The sequence below is a fragment of the Anopheles merus genome, chromosome 2L, assembly GCF_017562075.2.
Source record: "Anopheles merus strain MAF chromosome 2L, AmerM5.1, whole genome shotgun sequence".
In the NCBI taxonomy this organism is placed as follows: Eukaryota; Metazoa; Arthropoda; class Insecta; order Diptera; family Culicidae; genus Anopheles; species Anopheles merus.
Genome location: NC_054083.1, coordinates 12,601,568 through 12,615,700, shown reverse-complemented (window position 1 = coordinate 12,615,700; position 14,133 = coordinate 12,601,568). Strand labels below are relative to the sequence as shown.

Sequence of the window (14,133 nt, the reverse complement as noted above, 5' to 3'; positions counted from 1 at the left end):
AAAAGCTGATTTATCGGTCTAATCCTATATAAATCAAAACATAACAAATACTGTATTTTACCCATCCGCATTGCCCGTAAGTTCCTGTACTATTTTTTTTTTTCATGTTAAAATTTTTACTCATTTTATAATATTATCTATTGAAATAATATTTCAGCCATTGCCGCCAAATTTTGGCTCTAAGGCATCAATTTTTGACAGTGTGCAGCAATTTTCGCTTCTAAGAATCAAATTTTCGCATCAAGTTTTTTACCCTATCGCACCTATTTTTGTCTGTAAGGCAACAATGTTTGACTCTTTTGTGAGTCATCATAAATTTACAAGATATTTGTGCAGATTTATAAAAACTGCAGTTCAGAATTACAAAAACACTTCAAAAATCGTGTAATTTGATCGTTTTTTGTAATATTGTTTTACTTCTGAAAATACATGCCAACTTTTTTCACTGCATTAAATCTTTCAAATTTTTCATAACAATTGTTATATTTAGAATTCAATCAAATCAATAATTAACTACTTAACTTAAATTCATTGGTTTTGGAACACACAGCTTCAGTCATACAGTTAAATTTTATAAATAAAGTGATTGGCTTACACTCAAAAATTGATGCCTTAGAGACAAACATTGATGCGCACTCTCAAAAATTCATCCTTTAGAGGCAAAAATTGTGATAAAAATTCAAAAATTGTCAAAAATTGGTGCCTTAGAGACACAAATAGGTGAGTTAGAGACAAAATTTGGCGGAAACAACTGTAATATTAGTATAATGTTCTTTTTTAATGTTTGTTATTGGAATTAAAACATCTAGACTGTTTTTTCTTCTTCGTTCACTAATTATCATGTTATCAAATGTCTACTTATTTATTACATGTTTATTATTAAATGAAGTATGATTATGGTTAAAAAATTATTCAAATAACATCCACTCCATACTTTTTTCTTCATACTCATCTTTTTGTTTTAATATTAATGTAACATTTTTGAATTTTGAATTTTGAAACATGATTCATATAATCTTACCTCAAAACAATATCATAATCAATGCATTGAAATGGTAGGCAGTTTAAAAAAAAACACTGTTGTTCCCTCCCTCCCTTACTTACAATCAATCAGCATTATATTTACAATTACCAAAACATTGACTTAAATAAACAATGCCAACCCAAAAAAACACACATACTAATCTGATTACCAAACGCCTGATCGCTTCCTCCAGTGAGTTCCACCAAGTCGCCCATAATAGCGCGCTACCAATCCAGATGGCAGCGTGGTGGTGGTGTGGTTGCGATTAAAGCATCTTGAATGTTGGACAAATTGTAACAGTTGTAGTCGTTTACAAAAACAAAACCAACAGCAGCAACACCAACAACAAAAAATACTACAATCCAAAACAAAATCGAAACACGGTGTGAAGAACGGTAAAGGGTAGTGCACACATGAAACGAAGCCCAGCAAAAAGAAGCTAAAAACTCCCCTCACAAGAAGCCCACAAGAAGGAGACCTACGACGGGGAGCTTCGGGACAATGGTGGCGAACCTACCGACCCACCTACCCTTTTCCATTTTCCATTCCCTCCCGTAAGTGGCAATTTTTAATTATTGCATTTCAAACCGTTGACGCAGATTGACATCGCTGCAAAAAAACGGTGCGTTTTTTTTTTGTGTGCCCCGTCGTAAGCAAGCTCGTTTAAGGCGGCCATCTTAAGCTTCACTCGCGTGCACTACACTTCGTGGTGTGGTGTTGAGTGTGGTTGTGTGCAAACGCACGTGTAAAACGGATGGGGGAGGGTTATTAATAAGTAGATTAAAGCCCGGATAAAACCCTCCACAGCGTGCCCATGTTCGCTCCACCCCACTCGAAGGAGGTGATTTGAAGCATTTTATTTATTTGCTTCCCTCTGATGGGCTCTCTCTCTCTCTCTCTCTCTCTCTCTCTCTCTCTCTCTCTCTCTCTCTCTCTCTATCTCTCTCTATTTAGGGTTGGGTTGGACTCAGTTCGGAACGCGTGTGCAGCATAATTTCGCAAAAGAGAAGGTGTTTGTGGGGGGTCTTAATTCACGGCCTCTTCAAGAGGACAAGGCACCACACTCACGCCACCACCATCCATTGTTTGCAACGTGCAAAAGAGGTGGAAGGGACGGATCATACAGCAGATGAGGGATCTGGTGGAGAAGAAAACGGTAAACCTTTTCCAATCGCGTACGCTTATCAGCAGATAAGCGGCCTTAATGGTTGGCACGCAGCGCTACCAGCTTCGCTTCGAGTGATGGGAAAACAGTGACTGGTGTGTGACTAAAGATTGCAATGAACTGAATCCATTTGCATCGGCGTTTTTACACCAATCGTATCGAATATCGCACTACTCTGCGGTTTCGCTTAGTAGTAGTCGCTTAGCAGGCGGCGAGATGTTCAGGGTAGCGCACGGTGTGCAGCCATTAATCTCCTGTGCCACCTTTGCTGAACTAATCTCGCAACAAATAGGATGGAAGTTAAAGCTTTAGATAACAAAACAGAAGACAAAAAAATGGTGCCAACTGAAGCCAATTATGATGCTACAAATCAATCACGGCGATTAGAGAAGAAGCTCTCTTTAACCGTAACTGTACATCGAATGATTACATTTGTTTTAACTAGTTAATTTGGACCGGTTGCAGAGTTATGCAAGATAATTTTTAAAAAAATGCATTTAGGTTGCGGGTAAATGATTTTAGAAAAGTCAATTCCTGGTGACTGTAAAGGTACACATTAAAAGAAGCTGATCGGGATAGAACCTATCCCGATCCTGGGACTTATCCCGAACGCATACTGAAACTGACTCCAGTCGCATATCGGTGTTAGAATGTAGAGCCATCAACCTACACTGGCCCAGGAACTGATTCTAATCCATTGCCAGTTCTTTAACTGGTCCTGACATCATGCCGGTCGTGGAAATAATCCTGATTCCATACCAGGCCTGCAATCGATCTTGACTCTATCGATCGATCTTGAACTGCTCTCAAAGCCGTACGATGCTGGAATTTATCTAGAAACCATACCAGAAGCTAGACTGAACCCATACTGGTCCTGGAACTGATCCTTACCCCATATAGATCTTGAAACAGGTACACTGGTGGACATAAAAATAGGAACTTTTTTCTGTGACCGAAAGACATAGTTCTTGTCAGAAATATTTGTAGCCCTGAAAAGGACTGTTTAAGTGGTTGTTGGGAGGAGGTGTTGCGGTGTTCCACAGAGCGAAAACACATTCTAACGGTCAATGTGATGACCGTTATTCGCTATCACTTCCTGACAGCGTTTGGCCATATCTTCGATGAGCTTACGGCATTCGCTTTCGGGTATGTTTTCCACATAACCTCGCAGCGTGTCCATAGATCATCGGCTGAACGTGCAGGCTGGTTCTTAAGCTGACGCTTGAGAGTTGACCACAGATTTTCAATTGGGTTTAGGTCAGGACTCAACGCAGGCCACGGTAGAACTTGCACATCCTGGTTTGCCAAATAACATTTAACTGTTCGCGATGTGTGCTTAGAGTCGTTATCATGCTGAAAGATGTAATGCTCTTCGTCTCCGAATTTTTGTCGGGCGTATGGCAACATCTTACGACTAAGTATTTTTCTATACCCTTCCGAGTTCAGTGTCCCGTTGATACGGAACAAAGGACCCGGGCCGTGCCAGGAGAAGCAACCCCACACCATTACGTGGCCGCCTCCGTGACTTCGGGTTTTTATCGTATTTTTCGGATGATACGCCTGATTAGGAAGGCGCCAGACGTATTTAATGCCGTCCGAACCATCCAGATTGATTCTGGACTCATCCGAAAAAATGATTTTACTCCACCAAAAGATGGATGCAGCTAAATGTTCTTCGGCAAACCGAATGCGCGCTTCTACGTGGTGCGGCAGCAGCTTACGAACCTTCCGCGGTCTCCGGGCACAGAACCCAGCGGCGTGTAAACGGCGAGACACCGTTTTCGCCGAAACTTGCAAACCAAGCTCCTGCTTGATTTGAGCGCAAGTTTTGAAAGGATCCGCCTTGATTATCTCAACAATCTGCGCGTCAACGTCGGCCGTTGTTTTTCGCGGACGACCTGTCGATTTACCCGTAGCCTCGCTACGAATGGCGTTGTCCACAAACGTCCGTGAACGGCCGAACGCCTTACAGATTGTCTTGATTGGCACGTTCTCACGATAAAGCCCCTGAATGTGTTTTCGCTCCTCTGGTGTGCAGTGCTTTCCGCGACCCATGATGATTTTGTGGAATTTTTCAACAGCAACCTTTCACCTTGACCACTGATGGAAGAATGAAGCTCAACACGATTTGGCTCTCCTTTTATACTGCCGCAAAACGCTGCCGGCACTCAAAACTCAGATAAGTAGCGCACCAAAAATGAGAGTATAAAAGGCATAATTCGACTATTGCAAATTCAGTACGCCTCGAACTGTTGGCGATGACACACCTAGTGCACGCAAAAAAAAAAACACACAATTTTTTTTTCCTATTTTTATGTCCACCAGTGTACCTATCGGTAATGGTCATACGGTCATCGGAACTTAAACCCATACTGGTTCTTGAACTGATTAAGATTCCAGATCGGTGCTGAAACAGATCCTGGCCTGCCCCATTGCAGGCCCTGATACTACTCCCTTTTTAATTCGGGAAGAAAAATAGTACCTGCATCTGTCTCAGTCATGGCACTCTGATCCAGTCTCCAGTCTGGTAGTTTGCACTGGGGGGTCTCGCAGTATTATCGTCAAATCGGACGACTTAACAACATGCTCTTCCTGTGTTTAAGCCTCGTTTGGACCGTCGCCCTAGGCAAGGATTGTCTATCCGACTGCGTGGTACTTAATAAGTATCGAAAGTCTGTATAGGCCGGCATGGCCCATTACCCCTAAATAAAAGTTATTTGTTGCAGTATTTGTTTGTACAAATGTTTTCGCAACATTTTCATGTATCCGGACCTACAGTGACGGCCACCTAAAGTAGGACAACTATTTTCTGTTTTTGAGGCTTCCTGAAAAGATCCTGGATGGCTCGTGGTACAGTCGTCAACTCGAACGACTTAATAACATGCCCGTCATAGGTTCAAGCCCAGAATGGACCGTCCCCCCGTAACAAGGATTGACTATCCGGCTACGTGGTAATGAATTAAGTCTCGGAAGCCTATATAGGCCGGCATGTCCGCGTAGGACGTTACGCCAAATAGAGGAAAAGATCCTTAGACCACTTTTTGGAAAACTTTCCTCGCACGTCAGATGACATTCTTTAGCTATGTTTCCGCTAAAAATTTGCCTCATATATGAAGAAAAACTCGATAAACCACGGAAAAGCGTTAGTCTATTGAAATCTAACTGTAATTTGTATTGTTCTTCTCCTTACCTTTCAAACACTAAAAACTGAGTCGGCGTTGCGTTTTCCATAACAGATTTCGCTGCCATTGTATGGATTAAACTAAGTAAAACGTATCCAAGCAGCTGCTGGAAAGTAATGCTGATCAGCCTTTACTAGATTTTTGTTATAGAGATGTGTTCATATACTTAGCATATTGGATTATTATTTATGTAAAAAATAGTTTAAAATGGGAAAACTCACCTAAGGATTGTATGTATGTAAATGTAACAATTTTACTATATGCCGCCGTTAACCTTCGTTTAACAACGATCCCCACATAAAGAGTAAGTGAAAATCAAAATGTTAATATCACACACTAAATGTTTCAATGTTTTCGAGTTGTGACTTGTGTGTTTAAACTTTCCTCCGTTATTCCTGTAAATAAGTTGTTGTAAGAGCTGTTTGTAATGTTAATTCCACAAAAAAAGCTTTATCCCCTCTCTACCTTTCTCTGTCGCTGTTTCTGCACGTCTGCAGGAAAGCTTTCCTTTAGCTAGTAAATACGCTTCTGCATGTCTACCATAGTTTGTTTGTTTGTTTAAATGTTGGGAACCCGCCTAATACTCGCTTAAAAACAACCAACCGCGCCCGAATATAAAAATGTTCTTGTTTTACTAATGTTTTCCTTTTTTCCAATGCAGAAATCAAGGCACGGAAAAAGCATTCAGGTGAGTCAAAACTGTTAATATCAGCTTTGCTCGCACGGACACACTAACACTCCTTTTACTCCCTTTCCGCGCGTAGAAAAAGACTCCGGCTTCCTGAGGATTGGTTCCCTGAACGTACGGGTGAAGAAAACCACCGAAGCCTTCAGCAACTTCCTGGGAGTGGGCACCAACCAAACGCGAATTCCGCCGACAGCGATTAGATCGAGCGCACCACCGGACACACTGTTTATTGACAAGCTGCACAAATCCTGGGGCTCTGCAGATAACATACAGGTTTGCACCATTGAGCAGCACAGTTTTTAATAGTTTTATCTAATTCTTATTCAATGTATTTTTTTTTTCTACCCTCTCTTCCCTTCAGAAGGAAGATTCCGCAATGCCACCGCCAAAGTATGGTCCGGTGAAGAAACGGCGTCAAAAGCGTGACATCGAGTACGATCCGAGCAACGATCACTTCAGCCAAAGCGTGCCGACCACACCGAGCCAGATACGGGCGCCGGTAGGCCCACTGTCGGAAAATCCCGATGGTGAATCGATGGGCGACTCCGACTCCGATACGGCCTGCGGGTTCGATTCCAACTGGCGACCAACCTACATTTAAACTTTTTTTCATTATTTCGAACGACTTACTTGTTTTTGTACATTAGTATCAAAATGTATACTACTCGTTAGAGGGGTTTTATTTTTCCTATGTTGACACGATAAATAATCAGAAATAATAAATGAACTAACTGCTTACTCAAAATACATATTCTCCAGTTCGTTTTTTGTACCTTTTTGTTTCAACAAATTGAAGAGAAAAATCGCCAATATCGACGTAAAATTAAAGAAATACAATTTATCCAATACACAAACCAACAAACAACGAAATTCGAGTAGTTTGAACTCGAGTTTTCACTAGTCGCTGCATGAATTGGTATAGTGAACAAATTGCGATACGAAATTATGCTGCTCGTCAGTAAACGAGAGGTTATTAATTTGACCTACTACCATTGCAGATATTTTTAGATCAATTGAAAGCAAAGCAGCAATTGTTTTGATATTTAATAAACAAAAATCGGATGAATCCATCAACCACGAACAGATAAAAATGACAGAGCGGACCAGTCAAAAGGAATAGTGATGTGCGCACTCAAAATTGTTATTGTTATCCTCGCACAATTTTTCGCTATTATACAATTTTGTGCGAGTTGTTGTTGTAATAGTTTAGAGAGGCTTTTTGTGCGAGGACATTTTTGTGCGGGCATAAGTATTTGGGTCTCGTTAAGCCGGTCTCGTACTACAGTCGTCAACTCGTACGACTTAACAACATGCCCATGGGTCATGGGTTCAAGCCTACAATTGAGCGTCCCTCCGTAGCAAGGACTAACCATCCGGGTGCGTGATGAATGAATAAAGTCTCGAAAGCCTGTATAAGCCGGCATGTCTTCGTAAGACGTTACGCCAAATAGAAGAAGAATAAAACTTACAATAACAACAGTAACATGATCTTTAATGTCATCGATTTGGTGGAAATTATTTCATTTAGCCAAAGTGAATAAAATGGCGTAATTTATATTCAAATTTATAATTTTTTAACAATTCTACATAAAACAGAAGAAAACTATAACGCGTTACAGCAAATCTGTGCGTAGTACAGTATACGCTCGATAATCCGCACGCTCGATATTCCGCACATTTGACAATCAAATGAACTTGATGGTGAACAGTGTTCGGTGTAAAGTAGAACTATGATTAAAAAGATAAATATCTTTCTATTTTTAGAATTATGAACTTTCTTTGTAAAACACGAAAATGTATGTTATAATTAACTCATGAACCGAGACAAAAATGAGAAGTTTAAAAAACAACACGTCTAAACGTCCTTCGATAATCCGCACTCAATCAAGTGCGGATTACCGAGCATATATTGTATACCGTTTATGTGTAGCACCTGCATCACAAAAATTGTACGCAGAACTAAACCGACGTAGCACGAGAATATAGAAACGCACATTTAATGTGGTAGTATAATTACTACAGTTGCGCAAAACTGAGCGCACACAAAATTGTGCTATAACTCAAAACTGTGCTCTACCACAAAATTGTGCTTTATCGCAAAATAGCTTGTGCATAAAATTGTGCGCGTTAAAATTGCGCTCTAGCATAAAATAGTGCGTTCACAAAATTGTGCGAGACCACAAAATTGTGCGGTACCACAAAATTGTGAGGTTGCGCAAAATTGTGCGGTTGCACAAAATTTTGCGGTAGCTCAAAAGTGGTACCACAATTTTGTTTTGTGTGCAAGTGTACTCGTACATATTAATGTGCTGTGCTACTAGACCCATCAGTAAACAGGAGTTAGGACAAAAGTGTTCTCGTAAATTAGAAATTCATAAAAAAAAACATGTCGGGCGTAAACGCTGTTAGTAAAACAAAAGCTGAAGCTTCCGTTACTCTTACACGCATCGCAGTTGATCTTCCGAACTTTTTAAGTCGAATCCAACGACCGATGCGTTCGCCGATGTCAATAAGGACGAAATTAAGTTACTTCATGTTGTCGTTAAACTTAACCTATCCGGGATGCGTCATATAGCTGACTCGGTGAAACAGCCTTCTGCCACAGGGAAGTACGACGCCATTAAGGAACGACTCATCTCTCGATTCGAACCTGCGATACAGGATAAAATCGGAACGCTACTTTTATGGTACGGTCTAGAAATCCTTCTTCGTCCTGCGCAATCGTTGAGTATGATGGAGGAAAATGCGACAACTTACACAATTGGAAATTCACTGAGAAATTTGGCGAATGAAGTTGCCGCTTTGGGAGCAGAGCAGATATCGGATGAAAGTGCCGTTTGAATGCAGTCGAAGCCGTTGTCGGTACATTCAGTCAAAACATAGATTTACGATCATCTGATGTCATCAAGCGGTATGTATTGCTAACACCAGCATTTGAGGTGGCGAAGACTGAGAACCACGCTGTGCTATGCCATCCGGTCACCGGGTTAAATTTTTGATGTAATTGAGGGGAACTGAAGAAGATTACTTAAAGCAATGATTTGATTTAATTATTTTTCAATGCATGTCGCAAACGATGACAAAACGATTGGTTAACCTTTAACTCTACGACCGGATACTCGGCTATGATTTTCATTTTTTTTATTTTTGTGAAAGACACATGATGAGCTTATTTGAAAAAAAAATGCAAAATATTTTCCTTATCTCTGCGACCTGCATACCCGGGAATCTCATACATTTATTTTGTATGAGAAGTGATAGGTTTTAATTTTAAAACTTTAATAACTTTTGATGTAACAAATATTAAAAATTGTAATTTGGTTTAAAGATACAGGTATTCTCCGATATACCTCATACTCTACATTTGCGATTTCACTATACTCTATTTTCTAAATTTGACAGTTCTTTGAGCAAATAGTTCTAATTAGATACATCGAGTGTCAAATGCTAAATAAATTCCCTCTTGGTCGAATTTTTAAAACCATTTTAAAAAATATAAAATTGGTATATTCAGATGAAATCAGGTCAAATAAATAATTTAGTGGCTAAAACCAACTACTTCAAGTAATATTATACAAAAATTAGCTATAATTTCACTAAAAACTTTGAAATTCGACTTACACTAATATTCGAGGTACGCTATTGCCTCCGGTTCGCATTAATAGCGTATATCGGAAAATACCTGTAAAGGTCTCTCTCTCTCTCTAAAGATAAAGGTACAGTGGAACGCCGTTTATCCGGATACCTTTTATCCGGCTTTCCGTTTATCCGTGCTGTTGAGAAATGACAGTTAAATACAAAGATGACATTGCGTTATGAGGAAAATATTTAAAAAAGTAGTAATAAGAGCATATTGTCATATCTAATAACACTATAATTCATGGTGAATTTCAAATACTCTCATTGGAAAAACGTGAAGTTAATAAAAACTGGGTTATTTTCATAAAAAAAAAATAAGAAAATTTTCCAAAGCATAATCTGAAATTGATGATAAAACATATCATTTGACTCATTATCCGTGGCATTCGCATATCCGGGCGAGGTCAAGTCCCGAGAAGCCCGGGACTTTGTTGGTGAAATGGGTATTTTAAAGTTTCATTTACTATTTTTTAAATATTGTGTAATGTAATGTTGGGTGTCATATACATGACAACCAATTTTTTCATTGGCAGCCTTCAATGTTGCGCCATATTAATATTCTTGGATGATTCTGATTATTTTGATTGAATTGAGATTTCTCGTAAAACCATATTTTTCAAATATATTATTATTATTTAATTTATTTCATTAAAAATCTACCGTATAAAATACTTTGTATATTAATTATATATGCATTATGTTCTACTTTATCCTAAACTGTGCTCTCTTCTAATCATATTTCATATCATATGAGAAAAGTTTTGCAGAATTAGTATACTTTATTCAATTCTAGAATTATAAAATTGTACTTACCAAGCATATATATATATATATATATATATATATATATATATATATATATATATATATATATATATATATATATATATATATATATATATATATATATATATATATATATATATATATATATATATATATATATATATATATATATATATATATATATATATATACCACCTGTATATATATATATATATATATATATATATATATATATATATATATATATATATATATATATATATATATATATATATATATATATATATATATATATATATATACAGGTGGTCCCCGAGATACACGGTTAATGGGGACCGAAAACGGCCGCAGAATACCGCGTATCTCGAATTTCCGCGTAAGTCGAATCTCGTGATTTCCAGCCAAAATATCACTAATTTTCGTGCAATTTTGCAAGTTGGGGTTGGTTTTCGCCACCATATTAATTATTTGATATGTTTCTACAATTTGAATGCAGACAATTTTAAACCTTTTTAAATGGTATTTTACATTCGTTCAATACGTGAAATATTTGGTATTTCACAATGGATGTGTCAAATCAGTACAATTTGCTCAAAGAACTGTCAAATTTGGAAAACCGCGTATCTCCGAATCCGCGTATAAGAGGTACTGTGTATCTCGGGGACCACCTTTATATATATTTTATAGTATAGACTTGTAAACAATATAACATTAAAAATTATACATCTTCTTCTTTGGCACAACAACCGCTGTCGGTCAAGGCATGCTAATGAAGAGAGCTTGGCTTTCAGTGACTTATTGTTACCATAGCAGGATAGTCAGTCCTACGTATGGGGGCGCGGTCTATTCGGGACTTGAACCCATGAACCCGTACGAGTTGACGACTGTACCACCAGACCGGCCCAAAAAATACAATATTTTTTGCATAATTTAATACATACATAAATACTAAATTTTTTTTAATCAACTGAATAATGAATAGACTTCATGGATTGATAGTTCAACTGGTCCTCAAAGTACTTTCAATGTATTTTACATAGAACAGCAGAAAAAACTTCCATTTAAAAGGCGAGTAGTAAAACTTAAAACAATATTTAAAAAATATAAACGAGATATAAAACGTCTCATTTCTTCACTAAAGTAAGTAAGACAAATGTCCGTACCTTTGTACCAATTCTGTAAACTACTTACAACAATACATTGTATTTAAAAAAAAACCTTCATTAGATTTAATTACATTTAATACGTAATCAATTCTTTCGTCCTTTCTTTGGATTAACTGCTAATTTGAAAACAATGTTCCAAACACATTCAAATTGTTCTTAGTTTTTTCACCGGACAACGCCTACCACAAAAATGACGGCCAAAAGCCGAGGTTTGTATTGTTTTGTCCTATCTCAACTCTAAACACCTTGCTGTTTACACATGCGGCATTAAATCAAAACAAAAAACACGTTGTGTTCCATGCGAGACGCACTTTGGAGTTAAGAGAGTTTTTTACACACTTTTCACCTCCCAAAATGGGCCGCAAGGATAAGAACAAGAAAAAGGGCCAAGGAGCCGAAAAAACGTCCATGAAAACGGACAAAAAACTTGTAGCGAAGCAGAAAAAGCTGCTCGCCAAGCTGGGTGAGGTAAGTAGCACCGTTTGCGGCCATTCCGAGCGACACTTTCCCATGCAGATTAAGTGCGATACATTCGTTTGCGACGGTTTTTTTTAGGAAGACATCGAAAACATTGTGGCCAAGTACGAAACGAAGGACACGAAATCGTCGGATCTGACCGAAATCGTTTGCCCGCCGCCCACGGCCCGGGTAAACGTGGGCATCTGTGCCCATCCGGCCGATCGGGAGGAAATATTCATCCACGGGGGAGAGTTTTTCAACGGCCAGCAGACGGTCATCTACGGTGACTTTTACTCGTACAACGTGGCCAAGAATGAGTGGAAAACGCTGAAATCCTCCATCTGTCCGGCACCGCGCAGCGGCCACCAGATGGTACCGGTCGCGACGGACGGTGGCCAGATCTGGCTGTTCGGGGGCGAGTATGCGTCGCCCTCCCAGCTGCAGTTCTACCACTTCCGCGACCTCTGGGTATACCGGATGGCGAAGAAGCAGTGGGAAAAGATCAACGCCCCGAACGGTCCGAGCGCACGCAGTGGCCATCGGATGGTGGTGACGCGCAAAAAGCTCTTCGTGTTTGGCGGCTTCCACGACAACAACGCCTCGTACCGGTACTTTAACGATCTGTACGCGTTCTCGCTGGAAAGCTACACCTGGACGAAGATAGAAGGGGTCGGGCCCGCCCCTCCCCCGCGCTCCGGTTGCTGCATGGTGGCGAACGCCGACGGGAAAATCCTCATCTGGGGCGGATACTCGAAGACCAGCGTGAAGAAGGAAATCGATCGCGGCACCACGCACACGGACATGTTCGCCTTGGTGCCGGACAAGCAGCAGGACAGCAAGACCGGATCGGCGACAGCACAACCGACCTACAAATGGACCAGCGTCAAACCGAACGGCAAAAAGCCGGCCCCACGCAGCGGCATGGCCGTGGCGATTGCACCGAACGGAAAGGCGTACACGTTCGGCGGCGTCATGGACACAGAGGAGGATGAGGAAGACGTGCGGGGAATGTTTAGCAACGAGTTGCATTCGCTCGATACCGGCGCGTGCACCTGGCGCAAGCTCGAGCTGGCGGCCAAGGCAAAGAAAAGTAAGCCGGCCGATGTGGAAATGAACGAGGAAGAGAAGGAAAAGCAGCAGCAGCAGGCGGCTAAAATCGTATCGGATGATGGAGTTTTCACGATGACTGTCGGGGGCAGCGGGGCCAGTGGAGGTGCATCGAAAGGAGCGAGCAAAGGAGAGGAAGGAGATGCCGGAGCGCTTGATCTCGGTGGTCCCTCGCCACGTATGAATGCGGCCACCGTTGTCTGCAAAGGGCAGCTGTACGTCTACGGTGGATTGTACGAATCCGGCTCCAGGCAGTTCACACTGAGCGATCTTTATGCTCTTGGTAAGTGCCTTTTCCTTCCCATCTGCAAACAGAAGGATTATAGTTTACTAATCCTGCAACAATTCCATTTTCTTAGATCTTCACAAGCTGGATGTGTGGAAAACGTTGATTGCCAACAGCTTCAACTCGAATGAATGGCTTGGCTCGGACAGTGAAGGAGACTCTTCCGATGATGATGATGACGATGATGACGACGATGATGATGATGATGACGACGATGATGATGACTCGGAAGAAGATTCGTCTGGAATGGAAACGGAGTAAGCGGTGAAGTGAACGAAACATCATTCCGACCGTACCGAAAACCAATTGGAATGAAAATAAAAAATAAAAATAAATGCTTAATTGTATTATGTGTTGAGCTAAAATATACGATTTAAAATGGTGTAACTACCCGGATTTCTTTTGTTTCCCACGATTTATTGGATGGTTCCCATAAGTTTTTGTAAAGTGGGCAAAAATCCGGAGTCGATCGACTCTAGACGATTCCGAATTACTCCGACTCCGATCGACTCCGAACGACACTGGATGACTCCTGACGACTCTAGACGATTTCGACTCCGAATGACTCCAGACGACTGCAGATGACTCCGACCGACTCCGACCGACTCCGGAAGACTTCTGACGACTCTAG

At 40.3% G+C, this 14,133-nt stretch overlaps 2 protein-coding genes across 4 annotated transcripts in view; both read left to right on the top strand.

The window, feature by feature from the left end:
* LOC121592196 (ankyrin repeat domain-containing protein SOWAHC) overlaps positions 1-6,799 on the top strand; it is a 97,481-nt gene extending 90,682 nt beyond the window's left edge. For 2 of the 3 annotated variants that reach the window (XM_041913582.1, XM_041913581.1), the window contains exons 11-13: positions 6,033-6,059; positions 6,136-6,332; positions 6,421-6,799. In XM_041913582.1, the coding sequence (XP_041769516.1) occupies positions 6,033-6,059; positions 6,136-6,332; positions 6,421-6,660 (464 nt within the window). In that variant the 3' untranslated portion in view covers positions 6,661-6,799. The remainder of the gene's footprint in view (positions 1-6,032; positions 6,060-6,135; positions 6,333-6,420) is intronic. The other variant, XR_006004657.1, reaches the window with a different exon arrangement.
* A 5,105-nt stretch (positions 6,800-11,904) lies between these two features.
* LOC121593996 (kelch domain-containing protein 4) lies at positions 11,905-13,898 on the top strand. Its single transcript, XM_041916827.1, has 3 exons — positions 11,905-12,118; positions 12,206-13,499; positions 13,576-13,898. The coding sequence occupies exons 1-3, from the start codon at positions 12,005-12,007 to the stop codon at positions 13,761-13,763; spliced, it is 1,596 nt and encodes a 531-aa protein (XP_041772761.1). The 5' UTR covers positions 11,905-12,004; the 3' UTR covers positions 13,764-13,898.
* Positions 13,899-14,133: the final 235 nt, after the last annotated feature.

Excerpts from the sequence above, each read along its gene's own strand:
- LOC121593996 (XM_041916827.1), top strand. The coding sequence starts at position 12,005 with ATGGGCCGCAAGGATAAGAACAAGAAAAAGGGCCAAGGAGCCGAAAAA. Across the intron at positions 12,119-12,205 it reads TGCTCGCCAAGCTGGGTGAG|GAAGACATCGAAAACATTGT; the intron begins GTAAGTAGCACC and ends GGTTTTTTTTAG. Across the intron at positions 13,500-13,575 it reads GAGCGATCTTTATGCTCTTG|ATCTTCACAAGCTGGATGTG; the intron begins GTAAGTGCCTTT and ends CCATTTTCTTAG.